This window comes from Lynx rufus, unplaced genomic scaffold (genome assembly GCF_022079265.1).
Source record: "Lynx rufus isolate CCGP_SWC_20201006 ecotype Redwood Valley unplaced genomic scaffold, mLynRuf1.p SCAF_2, whole genome shotgun sequence".
NCBI classification, from domain to species: domain Eukaryota; kingdom Metazoa; phylum Chordata; class Mammalia; order Carnivora; family Felidae; genus Lynx; species Lynx rufus.
The window spans coordinates 129,458,890-129,482,713 of NW_025814834.1; the positions used below are offsets into that span (position 1 = coordinate 129,458,890).

The following is a 23,824-nucleotide window of genomic DNA, read 5'->3' on the forward strand; positions in this document are numbered from 1 at the left end:
ACTCAACTGAGTGAGACACCCAGGCGCCCTTTTATTTTTTTAAACATATCTAGTCACTTTTAAAATATGGGGCACCTGGGTGGTTCAGTAGGTTGAGTGTCTGACTTCGGCTTAAGTCATGATCTCACAGTTCATGAATTCGAGCCTTGCATTGGGCTTTGTGCTGACAGCTCGGAGCCTGGAGCCTGCTTTGGATGCTGTGTCTCCCTCTTTCTCTGCCCTGTTCCCGCTCGCACTCTGTCTCTCTCTTAAAAATAATAAATAAACATTAAAAAAATTTTTTTAGTGTATTCTGCACATTGTGGATTCATTGCTGAGGCTCTGGATTCTGTTATCTGCCTTTGAAAAGTGTTGACTTTTGTTCATGAGGTAGTTAACTTGGTTACACTCCCACTTAGTGGATGCCAGCTGGGATCTTTGTCAGTTAATTAGCCTTCCATCTGTTGCTTTCCCTGGGCTCCTTGGAGTCTCCCTTGCATCTTCACAGTTTCAGGGACAGCCAAAGATTTTATCTGAGTTTGTACAGTAGATTTTGGTGTATTTTTCATTATGGCTTCCTTTGTGTTTGGATGTCCTCCTGCTTTTCAGCTACTCTTGCAGTACCAAACTTTTTGCTGACTTTTTAAGAAAGTGAAACTGTAGCTTTCTACTTGAGTTTTAGCTCACATTGTGTTGACTGGAGAGTGCCCCCAGCTGGAAGACCTTATACCCTTGAATCTCACTCCAAAGGTTTTTTATCCCCGCCCCCCACCCCCCACCCCCGCAAACCTTCCCCCCCACCCCCGCCGCCAAAGATTGACTTCCCTCTAGTTGTACCAGCTTTTTGTTGTTCTTCATTGCTTTCAAATAGTTACTTTTAAAATTTTATCTACGGTTTATCATTTTATCTGTAGAAAGGTTAGCCAGATAACAAGTGACTCTACCATCAATGGAAGTACAACCTTATATTGTTTTTTGATCATCTGTTCATACCACTGGTGCTATTTGATACCTGTTTGCTTTTGCACATTCTTCATTTATTGGAATAGTATTCCTTTCACCATCTCCTACCTTTATACAGCACACACCTGATCATCTTCTGAGAGTCAGCTCTTATAAAACTTGCCTTATACTTTCCACCCCTTCTGATAGAATTGTTTTCACATTCCTTTGAGACTTTGCTGAAACAGTGTACATATTTCATACAACTTATTAGATGACCCTCTTTTTGAAGGCAAGTATTTTGCTTTATTGGACATACATTTGCTACTGTAACAATGGTTGAAAGAATGACTAAAGTTTCATTTTCTTTCAGTCCTTAAAAATAATTTTTCTTTAAGGTGCTTAAAGCATCCAGAATTTTTTATTCTTAGGCAAGTCAAGTAGACCTCTCCCTGAAAAATCTCTGTTAAAAAGCTTTAAAGTTTATGATTATTTTATGACTTGAGAAATGTTCATTTCTTCCTACTCTTTCAGCCTGATTTTTATTAGACTTTTCTCATGTTCGAAAAGAAAAAAGGACATATTTTGAATAAAATGCAAAATAATAAAACAAAACATAATAAAACAAGACATTTTGAATGTAAAGGATTTTGATTTCATATTAGATTATAATTTTCATCTTTCATAAAACTTGGCTCTTGGTTAGAATTAATATTGGAAATAGAAATCCTTCGAGTACTAAATTGTACTTACTTACTGAAATTATTTTAATTGTTGCTCCAATGTGATAAGCTTTTAAGAATTTTAAGAATTTTGGGGCGCCTGGGTGACTCAGTTGGTTAAGCTTCAGCTTAGGTCATCTTGCAGTCTGTGGGTTCGAGTCCCACATTGGGCTCTGTGCTGACAGCTCAGAGCCTGGAGCCTGCTCCAGATTCTGTCTCCCTCTCTCTCTGCCTCTCCCCCACTCATGCTCTGTCTCCATCTCTCAAAAAAATGAACAAATGTTAAAACAAAATTTTAAAAAAATAGTAATTTAAGAATTTTAAGAATTTTTTAAAAGTTTATTTATTTTTGAGAGAGAGAGAGCAGGGGAGGGGCAGAGAGAGAGAGAGAATCCCAAGCAGTCTCCGCACTCTCAGTGCAGAGCCTGACATAGAACTCAGACTCATGAACTGCGAGATCATGACCTAGGCCGAAATCAAGAGTCAGATGCTCCAAGTGCCCCAAATTTTAAGAATTTTTTGAAAGCAGGGCCATCTGGGTGGCTCAGTTCGTTATGCATCCAACTTCGGCTCAGGTCATGATTTGTTAGTTCAAGCCCCACCTTGAGTTCTCTGCTGTCAGCACAGACCCCACTTTGGATCCTCTGTCCTCCTCTTTCTCTGCCCCTCCCCAGCTTGCCTGTGTACATGTGTGTGTGTTTGTGTGTGTGTGTGTGTGTGTGTGTACACACACTTGCTCTCTCTCAAAAATAAACATTAAAAAAATAATTTTTTGAAAGCAAAGGTGGTTATAGTAACTTATAAGGGCATTTGATTTATGAGACATTGGAAAATTAATTTTTCTTAAAAATTTTTTTTAGAGGAATAATTAGCCCTTTAAGACAAACTTGGTCTGTTTTGCTCTAAGAACCTGGGTTTCATTTCTAATCTTTGACTTTGTCGTAACTCGGCTTTTTAGTCATTTTAATGTTTTATATTTTATTTTTCACAGGTTTCGTTATATTATCCTGAAGCAGAAGTTTTTAGAAGCCTTGTGTGTTAATAATGCAATGTCAGCAGAAGATGAGCCCCAGCATGTAAGATTTTTATTCCTGAAGGTTTGCGCTATAGTCTTGTTTCAGTCATAAGTATTTTATTTACTAAAACAAAAGATTAGTATCATGAGTTTTCAAAGTTTTTATGAGCTGGGATGGAATAAGATCTACTCTTTTGCAGCTGGAGTACTTTCAATCTATAATGCTTTTGAACTTGTTCCAAGATTTAGACACAGACGATAAATGAATGGCTGGCTGGTTGGAGAGTGTGTGCTTTTCCTGTTTAAGGTGATTTAGATTACAGTAGATGTTTGACTTGAAGATTCTACATCATTGCTTCTTTTTTTATTCCAGAAGTGGATTATGTTTACTTCCTCGTTTTGTTTTTTCAGTATTTACATTGATCCAGAGGTGTTTTTTTTTTTCCCTCCAAGTTTTTATTTAAATTCCAGTTAGTTAACTTACAGTGTAATATTAGTTTCAGGTATAGAATCCAGTGATTAATCGCTTACATACAATACCCCAATGATCAGTACAACAACAGAGGTGGTTTTTGATAAAATATGTTTGTCTTTATGACAATTCAAATTTAAAGATACTAAGGGTTTTTTTGATTAGAGAGTTATTTTTAAAGTTTTAATTATAGTATTGTTATATCCCAAACCAAGGAAACTTATTAAGTGCCAGTAAGTAAGTGTTCATTGAAATAAACTCAAAAGATATTACAATGAGAACTTTCATATATAGTAAGAGAAATGTTTGCCAGACAGTAATGGTTATTTTATTTATTAATTTTTGAAATTTATTAATGTTTATTTATTTTTGAGAGAGAGTGACAGAACATGAGTGGGGGTGGGCGGAGAGAGAGACACACACACAGAAATCTGAAACAGGCTCCACGCTCTGAGCTGTCAGCACAGAGCCTGATGCAGGGCTCAAACTCCAGCTGTTAGGTCATGACCTGAGCTGAAGTCCGATGCTTAACCCACTGAGTCACCCAGTCGCCCCACAGTGACGCTTAAATTTGAAAAGAACACTGTAAGTCAAAAGACTTAATTTTTACTTTGTCTTTGTCATTAACCAACTGAATTACTTTAGTTAAATCTGCTCCCTAACTTTTCCCATATGTAAGCTAAAGAAAGGTGAATTCCATAAACTCTGAGATTCCTTACATCATTAAAAGCTTATGATTTAAGATAATATTCAGTATACAAATTACTGTAATTTTTCTCTCAGCTAAGCTTTCTTTGTTCTGTCTTCATACTAGGTTTTTTGTTTTGTTTTGTTTTCTTTTGTCTTTGAGAGAGAGAGAGCATGAGTCAGGGAGGGACAAAGGATGGGGGCGGAGAGAGAATATTAAGCAGGCTCCACACCTGTCATGGAGCCCATCGTGGGACTCAATCTCATGACCATGAGATCATGACCTAAGCTAAAATCAAGAGTCAAACATTTAACTGACTGAGTCACCCAGGCACCCCACATACTATTTTTGTAGCAAATGAACTATAAACTGTAGAGTCCCCCCCCCCCCCCCCAGTTTGCTTTCTTTCCCCACACAAATTTCTCCTACAGCAAGTTTAAGAATGACTTTTTTTGCTTTTTGGGTAAGCTAGAGTGATAGCAAGCTTCATAAACCATTGAATATTGGCATGCTTCAGTTTTCATTTCTAGAGTGCTCAATTATTCTTGACCTTAAAAAAGTATACATTTGAGAATGATAGCCCAAAGCCTGAACTAGAACAATATTTTAAAGAAATGTTTACTTATTTATTTTGAGAGAGAAAGAGTGCTAGTGGAAGAGGGGCAGAGAGAGAGAGAGAGAATCCGCTGACAGCACGGAGCCTGACTCAGGGCTCCATCCCACGAACTGTGAGATCATGACCTGAGCTGAAACCAAGAGTATGTGCTTAACTGACTGAGCCACCCAGCACCCAGGCATCCCTAGAACACTATTTTTTTTATATCTTTTTTTTTAATGTTTACTTATTTTTGAGAGAGAGAGAGAGGGAGCACAAGTGGGGGAAGGGCAGAGAGAGAGAAAGGGAGACACAGAATCTGAAGCAGGCTCCAGGCCTGGGGGACACAGGGTCAAACCCACAAACTGTGAGATCATTACCTGAGTTGAAGTCGGACGCTTAACCGACTGAGCCACCCAGGTGCCCCGAACACTATTCTTATAGTAAGAGTTTAATTTGCTAAGTAACCAAATTATTTCATATTTTTATTTTAATAGTGAAAAAACATTTTAGCTCCTGACTTTAGAGTTGTTACATAGCCTGCAAATTATATGAGTACTCTGTGACACTAGAGTTTATCCTTTTGCAATTAAAGTTTATGAAAGCTTATAAAATATTTGATTAAATATTTTTAAAACATTTTATAAAATATTTTATAAAACATTTGATTAAATGTATTTGATTAAAATACTCTTGTTTTCATATCTCACAGCATCTTTCTTTGTAGTGATCACTTATATTTTTCTTACAGCTGGAATTTACCATGCAAGAAGCTGTGCAATGTTTGCATGCCCTAGAAGAGTACTGTCCTTCTAAAGATGATTACAGCAAGCTCTGTTTGCTTTTGACTTTGCCTCGTCTGACCAATCATGCTGAATTCAAGGACTGGAATCCAAGCACTGCACGAGTTCACTGTTTTGAAGAGGCTTGTGTCATGGTTGCAGAATTCATCCCTGCTGATAGGAAGCTAAGTGAGGCTGGGTTTAAAGCAAGTAACAATCGTTTATTTCAGCTTGTAATGAAGGGCCTACTTTATGAATGCTGTGTAGAATTTTGTCAAAGTAAAGCAACTGGAGAAGAAATTACAGAAAGTGAAGTACTTCTTGGCATTGACCTTTTATGTGGTAATGGTTGTGATGACTTGGATCTGAGTTTATTGTCATGGCTTCAGAATCTCCCATCTTCTGTCTTCTCTTGTGCTTTTGAACAGAAAATGCTTAATATTCATGTTGACAAACTTCTGAAACCTACAAAAGCTGCATACGCTGATCTTTTGACTCCTCTTATCAGCAAACTTTCTCCCTATCCATCGTCTCCAATGAGAAGGCCTCAATCAGCTGACGCCTATATGACCCGCTCTCTGAATCCTGCTTTAGATGGCCTCACTTGTGGCCTAACCAGTCATGATAAGAGAATCTCAGACCTTGGAAACAAAACGTCTCCAATGTCACACTCCTTTGCTAACTTTCATTATCCAGGGGTACAAAACCTCAGTAGAAGTCTCATGCTTGAGAATACAGAATGTCACAGTATTTATGAAGAATCCCCTGAACGGTAAGTATTTCCTCATAAAAATTAGAAATTATTCAGAGTGTGAGATTGTGTGTGTGTGTTTAATGTTCAAGTCCCTTTAGTTGAAAGTTAGTCCTTAAACTTTATAAAGCATTTCTAAAATAAATTTTGATAATTAAAATTATCAATGAGAATCTTTATTTTTATATCCTGTATTATTATTTTGCTTATTATTAAGGCAATGGATGTGCATTGAAGACATTTTGGAAAATACAGGAGAGTATAAATATGAGAATTAAAATCCCATGTAATCTCACACTTCGATGATGTCTTTTTTCTATGAATACATTTTTAAAGATTGGGAATGTACTATATATATTCACATAATTTGCTTTTTAAAATTTGATCTTGAATACTTTCTCGTATTTTTAAACATTTATTGGGATAAATGATTAATGATGTATGCAGTATTCCACTGTATGACTGTATCATAATTTTACCCAATTCCTCATCATAGGATAGCAGATTATTTCCACTTTTTTCTCCTATATGAATAGTACTGAATAGTAAATAGTATTGAATGTGTGTGTGTAAAAATCTCTGATTATTTCCACTCTGATTATTTTTTCTAGTAACTCTTTTTTTTTTTTAAGTTTATTTATTTAGTTTGAGAGAGAGCAAATAGGAAGGGACAGAGAGAGAGGGAGAGAGAAAGAATCCCAAGCAGGCTCCACAGTGTTAGTGCAGAGCCCGATGCAGGGCTCAAACTCATGAACTATGAGATATGACCTGAGCCTGAGTCAGATGCTTAACCGACTGAGCCACCCAGGCATCCCTCTAGTAACTCTTAATATACATGAAGGAAATAAGGGTTAAAGCCAGCACTCAGTTTTTCTTTCAAACTTGGCATGAAATAATAATTTCCTGGTTAGCGGTTCTTTATTTCAAGAGTTAGAAAAGTTCTTCCCTCACTTTCTAGGAAAACCACTGGGACATATGGCTGGTTTCCTATACTCAGAGTTGATACTATGAAGTATGATACTATGAGTAGGGAAGAGGCAGAGAGAGAGGAAGAAAGAGAATCTAAAGCAGGCTCTGCACTGTCAGCACACAGAGCCTGACACGGGACTCAAACTCATAAACCACGGGATCACGACCTAAGCTGAAATCAAGAGTTGGATGCTTAACTGACTGAGCTACCCAGGCACCCCAGGCGTAGGGTGACTTAAGAGTCATCTTATTGCTCTACTTGAAAGATAGAGATGATATCTAGTAATGAAAATGGATGAGTATAACTTAATATCGAAGGATCCTATTATCTAAATCCCAAAGGAATAGAGTCTTGAACATTGGTAGAGACTATCTTAAACTTTTCTTGGACTTTCCAATCTCTTTAAAGAAAATTTTCATTGTCTGGTATGTTGGGCTTCAATTCTAAGGGACTGTTGATATTCTTCTGAGGAGAACTGTTGATATTCTTCTGGGTACGTAAGATGATTGGAACTTCTTCGTCAGTATAATGTTTGGACTTGTTCACCAAAGGGATTGTCTTTCTTTTTTTCTTAATTTTTTTTTTTTAATTTACATCCAAATTAGCATATAGTGCAACAATGATTTCAGGAGTAGATTCCTTAATGTCCCTTATGCATTTAGCCCATCCCCCTTCCCACATCCCCTCCAGTAACCCTCTGTTTGTTCTCCATATTTATGAGTCTCTTATGCTTTGTCCCCCTCCCTGTTTTTATATTATTTTTGTTTCCCTTCCCTTATGTTCATTTGTTTTGTCTCTTAAAGTCCTCATATGAGTAAAGTCATATGATACTTGTCTTTCTCTGACTAATTTCACTTAACATAATACCCTCTAGTTCCATCCACGTAGTTGCAAATGGCAAGATTTCATTCTATTTGATTGCTGAGTAATACTCCATTGTGTGTGTGTGTGTGTGTATACACACACACATCTTCTTTATCCATTCATCCATCGATGGACATTTGTGCTCTTTCCATACTTTGGCTATTGTTGATAGTGCTGCTATCAACATGGGGTTGCATGTGTCCCTTCGAAACAGCACAACTGTATCCCTTGGATAAATACCTAGTAGCGCAATTGCTGGGTCGTAGGGCAGTTCTATTTTTAGTTTTTTGAGGAACCTCCATACTGTTTCCCAGAGTGGCTGTACCAGTTTGCGTTCCCACAAAGGGATGGTCTTTCTAAAGAAAAGAGACACAAAAATCTAGCCAGTTCTGACTCTACATGTGCTGTTGCCTATGTAAAGGAGTAGTAGAAATTGAGGAATGACTAAAGACAGAAAGAAGTGGAGTATAAGCTACTAGACCATTATAGAATAAGTAGAGAGGTAAAATGTGACATATTAAAATGTTAGTAATACATGTGTTACTAGCTGAGCAGTAGCATAACCAAGAAAATATCTGTCATGCCTGTGAAATTGGAAGACTTAAGAGGCAAAGCAGTGTGGAATAATGAATGGTCTTTGGAGTCAGACTTGGACTTGAGCAAGAGCTTTGCCATTTACTAGTTGTGTGACCTTGGGACCGTTATTACTTAGTCTCTCTGAGCCTAAGTGATCATCTGTATAAAATAGGGTGTTGACTTGCAAAGTGAGATAAAGTTCCTAGCAGAGTGGAGAGCATGTGCATGGTGCTTAGTAAATACAGATTTCTCACCTTCTGAGTGTCATACTCCTGGTAAAGACAATATGTCAAAAGGGCTGCTAATAGCATGCTATAGGTAAGCTACTGTGCTGTGGATAAAGTATAAAAATTTACTTTGAAAAAAGTTAACCTTGTTTTTAAAATTATCTTAGGTGTGGGGTACCTGGGTGGCTCAGTTAAGTGCCCAGCTCTTGATTTTGGGTCAGGTCATGATCTCACGATTTGTGAGTTTGAGCCCTGAATCCGGCTCTGTGCTTATTATAGTGTGGAGCCTGCTTGGGATATTCATTCTCTCTCTCTCTCTCCTTCTCTCTCTCTCTCTCTCTCTCATTCTCTCTCTCTTTCTCTCTCCCCCTCTGCCTCTTTCTCTCTCCCCCTCTGCTTCTTTCTCCCTGTCTGCCTCTCTCTCTCCCCCTCTGCCTCTCTCTGTCTCAAAATAAATAAACTTAAAAATATTTTAGGTGTAATTTAAAAATATTGGTAAGATTATTACACAATTATCTTGAAGATGCCACTTGAGGAAACCTCTTATTTGTGGTGATATACGTTTAAAGTCAGTATTTGTTTAAAAATATTTTGAGTGTCTACTCTGTGCTAGCGTCATGCTGCATTCTGGGAATACAGTGATGGAATTACTATGGTAAACAAGAAGATAAAACACAAAAGAAGGGTTTATAAGGGAGTGTGGGTTTTGTAAAGATAGTTTTTCACTCAAACATAAACAAACTCCAAACAAAAAAGGAAGAAAAATCCGTTGAAAAAAATATAAGCTTTGGCTATTCAGTGTAATGGTCTCAAAATTAAATGGCAAAAAAACAAACAAACAAACAAACAAAAAAACCCAACCCAAAAACATCTCAGGAATGAATCAGCATTGGATTTGGAACCTGACAATCTAGATTGAAATCCTTTATTTACTGGCTATGCAATTTTAGGAAAATCACTTTATTCATCATCTGTGAAATGAGAGTTACAACCTATTTCACAAGTTACTGTGCAAGTTAAATGAGACAATACATATGGAAATGTATAGATTGCAAAATTAAATGTTACATTATGAAGGTCATTTTATTTTATATATAGTTAATAACTCTTATTAAATCTATCTTGTGGGCATAAAATTGGGCTTCTTATGGGCATTAGCAGGTTACAGCAGAGATTGGTCCTGAAAACTTCTCCAAGTCTTTCTTCTTCCTCTTCTGGGCGCATGTGTATATATGTATGTTGTGGTACTTATCAGTTAGAAAGCTTCTGACCAATGGTGCCTTTATGAAGATGACTATTTAGCTCTGCTTCCTGACCTCTACAACTGTAATTTGTTATGTATCACATACTCTGCCTGGAGAGGCCATTATGAAGCCCCCTCATAATCAAATTCCTTCAAGGCAGAGGTCATTTTTACTTTTGTATATGTTCCCATGGTGCCTTGTGCCAACAGGTTATCTGTGTAAGTGTCTGAGGTATTCATCATTTTTGGATGATGTTAGTTATTAAAAATTTTGAACAGAATAACTACGAAAAGTAGAAATTGCTAGTGTTTAGAAGAATATTAAGAACAACCTGACAGAGATGTTAAGCTCACTAACTAGTATACATTAAAAATATTGGAAACATGTATGTTTAGCTTTTATGTTAAGTGCAAATAAACCAAAGAAAGCCTTTTAATAAACAGTTCTTAAATTTTTGTTGAAACATATTGGAGGGGAAAAATTAATGTTTGGGTAACAGAATCACACATTAAGATTCATAAAGAGAATTTAGGCATTAGGTCATCCAGCTTATTATTCAGTTCAGTTTATAGATGAAGCTGAGCCACAGAGAATGTAAGTGATTTTCCAAAGACCACAAATCTTGTTTTAGACTGGACCCCCTACCCTCCTGGCTTAATAATCCAGTGCTCTTCCATTATAGGCATATTCTATTAAAAAAAAAAAAACCTTATATATACACTTAAGAAAGGAAAATTAAAAAATCTATTTTTGAACATTTGGTAAACACTTAGACTAAATAGTCATTGTTTTAATTAAAATTTCTCTGAAATATCTTTTCCTTCACTCCCACCTCTTCCTTTTTGTTTTTTGCACTTTTCTGGAAGAAGTGATACACCTGTTGAGGCACAGCGGCCTATAAGCAGTGAAGTCCTGGGCCAGAGTTCAGTTTCAGAAAAAGAACCTGCAAATGGAGCACAGAATCCAGGACCAGCTAAGCAAGAAAAAAATGAGGTATTATTTAATACATCTAGTGTCTTTTAGAGTTGTTCTCTTTGTAAGAAATAATAGTGTTTGCTTGAGTAAATGTAAATGGAATTTTTTAATATTTGAGAGTAGGTGAGAGAATATCTAGACTTATTAAGTCATTTTCTCCCTTAAGGATATATGGTATCTTTAGTTGTCATGTATTTTGGAGAATTTTTAACAGGTGAATTTATTAACAATCTAAAATACCACAGTTTACATTAATCTTACATATTTCAAGACTCAAGTAATTGAACGCACATTAAATCTGGGTAGCTTGGTATGCTCTATATTTTACTAATTAGATGTAATGAACAAGAAATGACATTTTAAAATTTTTTTTTATTTTTTATTTTTTATTTTTTATTTATTTTTTTAAATTTATTTATTTTTTTTCCAACGTTTATTTATTTATTTTATTTTATTATTTTTTTTTTCAACGTTTATTTATTTTTGGGACAGAGAGAGACAGAGCATGAACGGGGGAGGGGCAGAGAGAGAGGGAGACACAGAATCGGAAACAGGCTCCAGGCTCTGAGCCATCAGCCCAGAGCCTGATGTGGGGCTCCAACTCACGGACCGCGAGATCGTGACCTGGCTGAAGTTGGATGCTTAACCGACTGCGCCACCTAGGCGCCCCGTTTTATTTTTTATTTTTGAGAGAAGGAGAGACATAGAGTGAGCAGGGGAGGAGCAGAGAGAGAGGGAGACACAGAATCTGAAGCAGCCTCCAGGCTTTGGGCTGTCAGCACAGACCTCTGAGCTGTCAGCACAGAGCCTGACGCGGGGCTCAAACTCATGAACTGTGAAATCATGACCTGAGCCAAAGTCGGATGCTTAACTGACTAAACCACCCAGGCACCTCAGAAATGACATTTGTAATAGAAAATACTTTTATCCAAGTCTTTCTTTTTTAATGTTTATTTATTTTTGAACGAGAGAGACAGAGTTTGAGCAGGGGAGGGGCAGAGAGAGAGGGAGACACAGAATCCGAAGCATGGTCTAGGCTCCGAGCTACCAGCACAGAGCCCAACGTGGGGCTCGAACTCATGAACTGTGAGATGATGACCCGAGCTGAAGTCGGATGTTTAACCTACTGAGCCACCCAGGCGCCATTTTTATCCAAGTCTTTAGAGTTCTAAATTATTTTTCTGTGGTGTTTTAGAAAGGAAATTGTATTATGAAGGAGATTATAAATTTTATCTTATATATTATGCCACTTAGAAGAAATGAAGAGGTAGTTTTAAAACGTTCAGTAAATTTTTTTGTTTTCAACCGAATATTAAGAATGAAGCAGAAAAATTATTGTTAAAAATACATATAAGGGGCACCTGTGTGCCTCAGTGGTTAAGTGTCTAACTCTTGATTTTGGCTCAGGTCATGATCTTACAGTTGGTGGGTTTGGGCCCTGTGTTGGGGTCTGTGCTCACAGTGCAGAGCCTGCTTGGGATTCATATTCTCTCTCTCTCTCTCTCTCTCTCTCTCTCTCTCTCTCTTTCTTTCTCTGCCCCTTTCCTGATTATGCTCTCTCTTTCAAAATAAATAAACTTAAAAATATAGGGGCGCCTGGGTGGCGCAGTCAGTTAAGCATCCAACTTCAGCTCAGGTCATGATCTCATGGTTTGTGAGTTCAAGCCCTGTGTTGGGCCCTGTGCTGATAGCTCGGAGCCTGGAACCTGCTTCAGATTCTGTGTCTCCCTCTCTCTGTCCCTCTCCCTCTCACACACTTTCTCTCTCTCAAAAATAAGTAAAGATTAAAAAAAAAAAATTTAAGGGGCGCCTGGGTGGCTCAGTCAGTTAAGTGTCTGACTTCGGCTCAGGTTGTGATCTCACGGTTCATGGGTTCCAGCCCCACATCAGGCTGTGTGCTGACAGCTCAGAGCCTAAAGTCTGCTTTGGATTCTGTGTCTTCCTCTCTCTCTGTCCCTCCCCCACTTGCACTCTGTTTCTCTCTCTCTCTCTCTCTCAAAAATAAACATAAAAGTTAAAAAAAATTTTTTTTAATATATTTAAAAATATGTATGAATATGCACCAAACAGTAGAACCCCAAAATCTATGAAGCAAACATTGGCAGAGTTGAAGGGAGAAATGATAGTTGGAGACTTCAATGCCCTACCTACTATAATGGATAAAACATCTAAACAGAAGATCCATAAGGATACAAAGTACTTGAACAACACTATAAACCAACTAGACCTAACAGACATCTGTAGAATACTCCAACAATTTTGTTGCTTTGGAGGATGCACCTTTTAAAAAAAAATTTTTTTTTAATGTTTGTTTATTTTTGAGACAGAGACAGAATGTGAGTAGGTTAGGGACAGAGAGAGAGAGAGACAGAGAATCCAAAGCAGGCTCCAGGCTCCAAGCTTTCAGCACAGAGCCTGATGCAGGGCTTGAACCCACAGGCTGCGAGATCATGACTTGAGCTGAAGTCGGTCGCTCAACCAACTGAGCCACACAGGTGCCCCAGTGCACCTTTTTTTTTTTTTTTTTTTTTACCCAGAGGTGCCTGTATCAGTCTTTTTAGAGGAAGTTGTTTTCTTAGGCCCTCAGGTCAGTGATAGTATTCCAAGTGTTTGTAACTTGTTTTGTGAATATGTGAATACTAACAATATCTGAATACAAATATGTAAATAAAGTGATACTAACAAAAAAAAGAACACTTCAACAATAGCAGAATACACATTTTTCAGGATAGACTATATATTAGGCCCCAAAACAAATCTCAATAAATTTTAAAAAATTGAAATCACATGAAGTGTCTTCTCTGACCGTAATGGGATGAAGCTAGAAATTAATAACAGAGGGAAAATTGGAAAATTCACAAATGTGTAGAAATTGACACACTTTTAAATAACCAGTGGGTCAAAGAGGAAATCACAAGGGAAATTAGAAAATACCTAGAAACTAATAAAAATGAACAACATACCAAAGCATACAACATTCCAAATTGATGAGATACAGCAAAAGCAGTGCTCAGGGGAAATTTATGCCTGTAAATGCTTACATTAAAAAAGAAAAGGGGTGCCTGGATGGGTCAGTTGGTTAAGCATCCAACTCTTGATCTTGGCTCGGGTCATGATCTCACAGTCTATGAGATTGGGCCCTGATTTGGGCTCTGTGTTGACAGCATGGAGCCTTCTTGGGATTCTCTCTTTCCTCTCTCTCTGCCCCTCCCCTCTCAAAATAAATAAAACTTTTTTTTTTTAATGTTTTAATGTTTGTTTATTTTTGAGAGAGAGAGTACAAGTGAGGAAGGGCAGAGAGAAAGGGAGACACAGAATCCAAAGCAGGCTCCAGGCTCTGAGCTGTCAACATAGAGCCCAATGTGAGCTCAGACTCATGGACTGTGAGATCATGACCCGAGCTGAAGTCAGACTGAGCCAACTTAACTGACTGAGCCACCCAGGTGCCCCATAAGTAAATAAAAATTTAAAAGAAGAAGAATAGAGTCCTCAAAGTAATAACCTAACTTTATGCCTTGAGGAACTAGAAAAAAGAAAAACAAATTTTAGCAGAAGGAAGTAATAAAGATTAGAGGGGAGATAAATAAAATAGAGAAAAGGAAAACAATAGAGAATCAATAAAATCAAAAGTTGATTCTTTGAAAAGATTAACAAAATTGACAAGCCCTTAGCTAGACTAACCAAAAAAAAAAAAGAAAAGAAAAGACACAAGTAAAATCGGAAATAAAACTGGGGACTTTCCTGTCAACCTTACAATAATAAAATGGATTATAAGAGAATACTATGACCACTGTAAGCCAGCAAGTTAGATAACCTAGTTGAAATGGACAAATTCCTAGAAATCACAAATTACCTAAGCTGACTCAAGAGGAAATAGAAAATCTCAACAAACTTACAATGAGTAGAGATTGAATCAGTAATCAAAAACCTTCCAACAAAGAAAAATCCAGAATCAGGTGGCTTTATGGATGAATTCTACCAAACATTTAAGGTAGGGTTAACATCAGTCCTTCTCAAAATCTTCTAAAAGTATATAAGAAGAAGGAATACTTCCTAACTCATTCTGTGAGGCTAGCATTACCCTCATACCAAGGCCAGATGAAGACATTACAAGAAAAGAAAATTAAAGCCTGGGTGGCTCAGTCAGTTAAGGTCTGACTCTTTGATTTCAGCTCAGATCATGATCTCATGGTTCATGGATTTGAGCCTTGTGTCAGGCTCTGTGCTGATGGCTGCTTGGGATTCTCTCTCTCCTTCTGTCTCCTCTCCCACTCACACACTGTCTCTCTCTCTCAAAATAAACTTTTATGTGTATTATTTTTGAGAGAATGCAGAAGCCAGGGAGGAGCAGAGAGAGAGGGAGACACAGAATCCAAAGCAGGCTCCAGGCTCTGAGCTATTAGCCCAGAGCCTCACGCAGGGCTTGAACCCACAAACTGTGAGATCATGACCTGAGCTGACATCGGACACTTAACAAACTAAGCCACCCAGGTGCCCCTCATACTAAATAAACTTTAAAAAAAGGAAAGAAAAAGAAAACTACAGACCAATTTCTTTCATGAATAGAAACTAAAACCCTAACAAAATACTAGCAAACTAAATTCATCAGTATATTCAAAGGATTATGTACCCTGACCAAGTGAATTTATCCCAGAGTGCAAGGTTAGTTCAACATTAAATAAATCAATCAATGTAGTATGTCACATTAGTAGGATAATGGACAAAAAAACATCTGACCATGTCAATTGATGCAGAAAAGGCATTTGACAAAATCAGACACTCTTTCATGATAAAAGCTCTCAGAAAACTAACAATAAAATGGAATTTCCTTGGCATGGTAAAGTTCATTTATGAAAAACCCAAGCTAACCTCTTACTCATTGGGGAAAAACTAAAAGCTTTCCCCTAAGATCAGGAACAAAGACAAGGATGCCTATTTTTACCGCTGCTATTCAGCATTTCCTGGAAGTTGTAGCTAGAGAGATTAGACAAGGAAAAGAATCAAAAGCCGACCCAGATTGGAAAGAAAGAAGTAAAACTATCTCTATTTACAGATGACATGATCCTGTTTATAGAAAATCCCAAAGAATTCATAAGAAAGCTACTAGAGCTTACAAACGAGTTTAGCAAAGTTACAGAGTACAAGAGCAACAATAAGAGTTAGTTGTGGTTCTATACTACCAACACTGAACAATCTGAACAGGAAATTAAGAAAGCAGTTCCATTTACAATAGCATATAAAAGGATAAAATACCTGGGAATAAATTAAACCAAAGAGGTGAAAAACTTGTATGCTAAAATCTATAAAACATTGCTGAAAGGAATTTTAAAAGATCTAAATAAATAGATATCCTGTGTTCACACATAGGGAAACTTAATATTGTTGTCAGTACTCTCCAATATGATCTACAGATTTCATGTAATTCCTTTAAAAAAATTCTGCAACCTTTTTTGCAGCAGTGAAAAGCCAGTATTCAAGTTCATATGGAGTTGTAATGTGTCCTGAATAGCCAAAACAATCTTTAAAAAGAACAAAGTTGGAGGACTCACACACAGTTCATGATTGCAAAGCCACAAAGCTACGGTAGCTACAAAAGCTACAGTAATCAAAACTGTTTGGTACTTGCATAAGGACAGAAATATAGACCAATGGACTACATTGAGAGACTAGAAGTAATCCCATATATCTGTGGCTAATTGACTTTTGTCAAGGATGTCAGGTCCATTCAACGGGGAAAGAATAGTCTCTTTAACTGATGATGATGGATCAGCTGGATTTGTACATGGAAAAGAATGAAGTTGGATCTCTACCTCACATAATGTACAAAAATGAACAGATCAACAACTTAATTATAAGAGCTAAAAGTATAAAACTCTTAGAAGAAAACATAAGGGTAGATCTTTGTGATCTTGGATTTTGTAATGTATTCTTAGATATGATACTAAAAGCTTGAGCAACAAACGTAGAAATTGATAAATTGAGCTTCATCAAAATTAAAAGCTTTTGCGCATCAAAGGACATTATCAGAAAAGTGAAAAGACAGCCAGCAGAGTGGGAAAAATATTTGCAAATTATATATCTAATAAGGGTTTAATATCTAGCATATATGAAGAACTACAACTCAACAACAAAAAGACAATTCAACTTATGAAAAAGGAGTTGAGGGGCATCTGGGTTGCTCAGTTGGTTCAGCATCTGACTCTTGATCTCAGTTTAGGTCTTGATCTCAGGGTTATGAGTTCAAGCCCCTCATTGGGCTCCATGCTGGGTGTGAAGCCTACTTAAAAAAAAAAAAGTTGAACAAACATTTCTCCAAAGAATATATTCAAATGGCCAATAAGCACATGAAAAGATGCTGAATACCACTAGTCATTAGGGAAATGCGAATCAAAACCCCAATGAAATATAGATTCACAACTACTAGGATGGGTGAACTCAAAGCAGTGGAAAATAAGTGTTGGTGGGGAGTGGAGAAATTTGAACCCTCATACGTCGTTGATTTGAATGTATAATGGTGCAGTCACTATGGATTGGTGGTACCTTAAATATAGAATTAAATATAGAATATAAATATATAAATAAAATATAGCTTAAATATAGCTAAATTTAGAATTACCGTATGACCCAGTAATTTCACTCAAAAACATTGAAAGCAAGGACTCAAACAGGTATCTGTACATCCATGTTCATAGAGGCATTATTCACAGTAGCCAAAAGGTAGATACAACCCAAGTGTCCACTCACAGATTAATGGATAAACAAAAGTGGTATATCCATCCAATGGAATATTATTCAGCCACACAAAGGAATGAAATTCTGACATATGCTACAACATGGATGAACTTTGAAAATATCATGCTAAGTGAAATGTCAGATACAAAAGGACAAATATTATATGATTCCACTTATATCAAATATCTAAAATTGACAAAATCATAGAGAAAATAGAATAGAGGTTACCAGGAGCTTGGGGGAGGGAGAGAAATGAGAAGTTACTGCCTCATGGTTACAGAGTTTCTCTTTAGGGTGATGAAGAATTTTGGAAATAGTGGTAATAATTGCACAATGTTGTGAGTATAGTTAATGCCACTGAATTGTACACATGAAAATGGTTAAGATGACAAGTTTTCTATTTTACCAACAATAAAAAATTTAAAAGGACACGTAATTTTTTCTCAGAGTTATTGCTATTAAGTTATGAAATGGAAGAGGATTGTTACTATTTCCTGGAAAAGGGAGACAGTTTTAGCTTAAGTTAGCTGTGTAAGACTCTTGGCTAAGCTTATTGTCACTGTTGGCCAATTTCAAAGATAATTGATTAGTTCCAGGGTAACCCTGGTTCACATGATCTTTGTAATATGACCAGACTCCACCTTGGCAGAGGAATCTTTCTTTGCCAATATTGGAATTTACTGAATATCCAAGTCCTGTAAAGTTTAAGTTTACCATTCATTTATTCTACTTTCTTGTGAAAGGTCATTTGAAACCTGAATTAAGGTACTGTTTTTGAGGGAAATTTTTAAAGTTTCTCTCTAGAGTAACCTATTAAACCATTTACCTGCTTAAATTAAGTGTGTTGGACAAGGTTAATACTGCGTTTATTAAATCCTAATGTCTTCTCTTAGTATTTTTTTCAAGTAATACAGATCTAACCCCCTTGTGACAACTATAATATATATTTTTCTTTTGCATTAGTCAAAGATCCAGGGTAACCATTCATTTTGGTCAGTCTTTTGCTATAGAATAAAGTAAATTAATTGATCTACTTGATTATAAAAACTCATGGATACTATGTTATTTTTCAAAGAGCAATATATTAAGTATTTTCTAATTGTTAAATATAGCTACTTGCACATTTCATCCAGCGTTTATAGAAGTTACTGTTGAGTAGGAACATATATTTAATCATAGTCTGTTAAAATATATTTTCTAATATTTTTAAGCTTCGAGATTCAACAGAACAATTTCAAGAATATTATAGGCAAAGATTACGCTATCAACAGCATTTAGAACAGAAGGAGCAACAGCGGCAGATATACCAACAAATGCTGCTCGAAGGAGGTGTGAATCAGGAGGATGGTCCCGATCAGCAGCAGAATCTTACGGAACAATTTCTTAATAGGTATGTCTTTCAGTCATTTTTTAAAATGTAAGGAATTATTTCAAAGAGACTACAAGCAGGCAATGACTGCTGCTTTCCATGTATAGTTTGTAATTTTAAAGTGTTTGAAGTAATACAGAGTTACAGAATATCTTCTTGTCACAGCATTCTGAGGGTCCATCTAATTTTGTTCTTCTTTCCTTTAAACCTTTTTTCACATCGAAGCAACAAGAGCAGAAGTGTGGTGGTTCAGCTGACAGCTGGAAACAAATGGCTAGGTGGATCCAGCTCTGTCCCAGGGTAGTTCAGGTCCTAGGAGTCCTAGTTACTTAGCTTCGTTTTGCTTGTTTCCTCATCTGCTGCACAGAACAGCCATGAAGATGAAATGAGTTAATCTATGCAAAGTACTTAGAACAGTATCTGGCATATAGTAAGCACTATGTTAAGTGTTCACTGTTGTTTTTATTGTTATTTTGGGTGCTTGAACTTCCAGGTTCTTTCGAATTCAGTATATTAAAATTATTATTGAATTCAATATATTAAAGTTATTCTTTCTTTCTTTCTTTCTTTCTTATAATTTCTGCCAAGGTAATATGACCTTACATTGCTTTTAATTATAGGAGGTGTGTGTGTGTTTGTGTGTGTGTGTGTGTGTGTGTGTGTGTGTGTGTTTGTATGTATATGGACAGGTAGATAGTAATGTGTCTTTTTAAAAATCAGTAAACTAGGGGCGCCTGGGTGGCGCAGTCGGTTGAGCGTCCGACTTCAGCCAGGTCACGATCTCGCGGTCCGTGAGTTCGAGCCCCGCGTCGGGCTCTGGGCTGATGGCTCGGAGCCTGGAGCCTGTTTCCGATTCTGTGTCTCCCTCTCTCTCTGCCCCTCCCCCGTTCATGCTCTGTCTCTCTCTGTCCCAAAAATGAATAAACGTTGAAAAAAAAAAATTTAATAAAAAAAAAAATCAGTAAACTAGAATATATGTCTCTGAGCAAAGCTTGTTGGAAGATTAAATGAGTTAATATATAAAAAATTACTTAGAATAAATCCTGGTGCATATAAGAAGTGTACCATAAATGTTGGTTATTATTGTCATTATGATTAGGCAATTCAGTGGTGACTATCAGTTCTTTATTTGGTTCAATAATATTGGAAGTAATCTGCTTGAAATTCTGAGGGTTGGGCAAGTCAGTGAGCCTGAAATTGATTCTGTCTTCAAACCTTCAGGAATGTTTAGTGGTAGTCTAGAGTCTAAGTAGGCTTTTGAACATTGCATTTGAGGATCATTTTCTTATCTCCTCTGATAAGTCCGTGGTTTATTAGAATTATCCTAATTTGATGAACTGCCATTTCTGGTTCTTGGATGTCTTCTTCATATCCATAAAGGTCATGGTTGCAATTGGATTCTCTGACCATTTTATTTTGCAGTGAAAACAGATAGCTGGCATTAAATCAGAAGATAAAATGTCAAGGTTCTGTGATCCTAACAGTGGTAAAGGATGTACTTCCTCAGGAAAAAACTATTCAGGATGGTTTATCTTTCCTTTAAAGATCATTATAAATAGAATTCAAGTTCTTTCTTGTTATTTAGCTTTTGAAAATTAGTTTCGTATAAATTCTGTTGTTCTCCTGGCCCTCTCTTATCTATTGTTTTCTAACCCTTTAATATTTTATTCAATCCTTTTTTTCATATATCTGAGGCTGTACCAGGACTTTATTTACTTTTTGAAAAATTTTTAAATGTTTATTTACTTTTGAAAGAGAGACAGAGCATAAGCAGGGGAGGGGCAGAAAGAAAGGGAGACGCAGAATCCAAAGCAGGCTCCAGGCTTTGAGCTGTCAGCACAGAGCCCCAATGTGGGACTCAAGCTTATAAGCGGTAAGATCATGACCTGAGCTGAAGTCAGATGCTTAACCAACTGAGCCACTCAGGTGCCCCGCTGTACCGGAACTTTAAAATATCTAATACCATGGACAAATTGAATAGAGATAGAATCTATAAAATAAAATATCCTTTCCCTGAAATGTTAATGTTGTATTTCTTCAAGTCATTCTAGCAATAGAGCATAGTTTCCAGATTTAAATTTTGCATCTTTTTTCCAAGAGGCATAGACAGAGGGAAAGAAATGAGTCATGTTACATAATAGATCTTATTGAAGAAAATAAACTAAAGCATGATAGAATTTTTATTAACCATACTGTGTCACTACTTTATACTTCTTGATATTTTGTTTCTTCTAATACTAATAATCGGCACTGCTGATTTGGCACTTAGAGGCATATTCTGCCACATCCCCATCCTCACCACTTTAGAGAGTCAAAATGATGTTAGCATTTTACTCTTTATACTTAGCACTTCCCAAATTTACTTGACCTCAGACTCATTTTTTATGAGGAGCATTTCACAGGATTAGTGTTTCATAGAACACAATTTGGAAAATGCTGCCTAGTTAAAAATTTTAACATAAAAAATAATGGCTGGCAGTTCCTTTAATAATATTGAGTTACTTTTTAAAAGTCTTTTCTGGGGCGCCTGGGTGGCTCAGTCGGTTAAGCGTCCGACTTCAGCTCAGGTCACGATCTCACAGTCCATGAGTTCGAGCCCCGCGTCGGGCTCTGGGCTGATGGCTCAGAGCCTGGAGCCTGCTTCAGATTCTGTGTCTCCCTCTCTCTCTGCCCCTCCCCTGTTCATGCTCTGTCTCTCTCTGTCTCAAAAATAAATAAACGTTAAAAAAAAAAATTTAAAAAAAAAAGTCTTTTCTAAGCCCTAAACATACACACACACACACACACACACACACACACACACATGCGCGCGCACCAGTGTTTAATGTAGGAAAACTTTCAAAATACAATAAACCACAGCACCTCTTGGAATTCATACCCCTTGTGACTCCTCTCTCATATTGAATCTAAGCTGTAAAAAGTGATGCTGGGCCAGTTCTGGGTCTCAGTCTTAAGAGAGCTTGTCAGCTTCCTCTTTGTGCTCTTTGGAGCCCTGAGTCCAACAAAAGTCAGTCTATCCTGATGTAGGTAGACTTGTGATGAGGGAAAGACCTTGAGGCTCACTTGCTTTGCTTTCTCTTTTATCCCTCTAGTACCTAGATCAGAGCCTGTCAGAGAGTATGTGTAGATTGAATATGTGAATAATAGGATGCCACTTGACTGTTCCGTCATGGCCTGCTCTAATCATACATTTCCTACTTGATGTGATATAACTACAGAGATGAAATGAAAATGATTTGTTTTGTTGGTGAGAAATTTTGGTAGTGGTGGTATTTTTGTTGACTATTTTGGGAAATTAAGTTTTAAGTGGAAAATTAAACCAGTTATACTGGAGAAGAAACAGACTTTTTTTCTTGCTGTTATGGTAAAAGGTGCTTTTAGGCCTATATCCTTCTACAGTGGCATACTTTAGGAAAATTTGGATCTTCTTTTGGTATCTTGGTTATGTCTTAAGCCAATTTTTTAGTACTAAAAAATTACCATTTATATATTTCATATATATATTACATGTGCATGTATTTGCCTTCTCAAACTTCTAATAATCTATATGTTAAGAATGTGGGGCACCTGGGCGGCTCAGTTGGTTGAGTGTCTTGACTCTTGACAGTTCAGTTCAGGTCATGATCCTCAGGGTCGTGTGATCAAGCCCCATGTTGGGCTCTGTACTGAGCATGGAGCCTGTTTGAGATTCTCTGTCTCTTCCTATGCCCCTCTCCCCCACTCATGCTCTCTCTCTTTCTGAAAAAGAAAAAGAAAAAAAAGGAAAGAATGATTGGGGTGCCTGGCTGGCTCAGTCAGAAGAACATGTGACTCTTGATCTTGGGGTTGTAAGTTTGAGCTCCACATTGGGTGTGGACTTAATTAAAAAAAAAAGGAATGTGATTAAGTTTTTTTTTTTTAATATAATTGCATTGTTTTATTTTATAGGTCCATTCAGAAGCTTGGTGAATTAAATATTGGAATGGATAGCCTTGGTAATGAGGTATCAGTGCTCAACCAGCAATGTAATGGGAGCAAAAGCAATGGATCTAATAATTCTTCTGTAACTAGTTTTGCTACACCTCCCCAAGACTCTAGTCAGAGATTAACACATGATGCTTCAAATATTCATACAAGCACCCCTCGTAATCCTGGATCAACAAATCACATACCTTTTCTTGAGGAGTCACCTTCTAGTGGAAACCAAATGTAAGTACTTTATAAAACCTGGAAATATTAACTTCCTGCTAATGAATGGAAACCTAAAAAGTTGAACTTCTCTTTGGAGCCTTACAAATAAAAGTTTTTGGAGCTCATGGGGCACCTGGTTGGCTCAGTCAGTTAAGTGTCCGACTCTTGGTTTCAGCTCAGGTCATGATCTCATGGTTGTCATCAACCATGTCGAACCCCTTGTTGGGCTTGACACTGATAGCACAGAACCTGCTTGGTAACCACCCCCCCCCCCCCCACCCTCTGGCCTCCTCTCTCTCAATAGACAAATTTTTTAAAAGTTTTTAGAGCTCATTACCTACCGAATCTTTTTCTAATCCGTCTTTATGTTTTTCTACTAACTTCTAAATTTCTTAGTAGTCTTTTTTCTCCTGTTTTTATTTTTGCTTTCTCATCACTACCAAGGAAATTCTATCTTTTAATACATTATTTTACTCAAAGATCTTACAGTTTTATCTTCTCCCTGGTTTTCTTTTTTCTTGCCATTGGTACCTTTCAACAAATAATATTTAATTAACAGATGTTGAGAGCACAAGATGTTTCATAACATGTTGGGATGATTGCAGCAAGACACTCTTGGCTGTTCTGGCAGTTACAGCAATTGAAGGCATTTTGCATATTTATGCTTTCACTAATCAGGGAAGAGTTTTATCTTGCTGTCATTAGTAAACAAGTGTTAACTTATGCAATGGGAATAGTTAAGGAGCATTTC

At 37.0% G+C, this 23,824-nt stretch overlaps 1 protein-coding gene across 6 annotated transcripts in view; it reads left to right on the top strand.

The window, feature by feature from the left end:
* WDR47 (WD repeat domain 47) overlaps positions 1 to 23,824 on the top strand; it is a 70,507-nt gene that overhangs the window by 23,389 nt on the left and 23,294 nt on the right. For 2 of the 6 annotated variants that reach the window (XM_047084273.1, XM_047084274.1), the window contains exons 4-8: positions 2,635 to 2,740; positions 5,165 to 5,967; positions 10,694 to 10,820; positions 18,746 to 18,924; positions 22,831 to 23,091. In XM_047084273.1, coding sequence (XP_046940229.1) covers positions 2,635 to 2,740; positions 5,165 to 5,967; positions 10,694 to 10,820; positions 18,746 to 18,924; positions 22,831 to 23,091 — 1,476 coding nt within the window. Of the gene's footprint in view, positions 1 to 2,634; positions 2,741 to 3,640; positions 3,716 to 5,164; positions 5,968 to 10,693; positions 10,821 to 18,745; positions 18,925 to 22,830; positions 23,092 to 23,824 lie in introns of those variants that run through there. The other 4 variants (XM_047084275.1, XM_047084276.1, XM_047084277.1 and 1 more) reach the window with 4 other exon arrangements.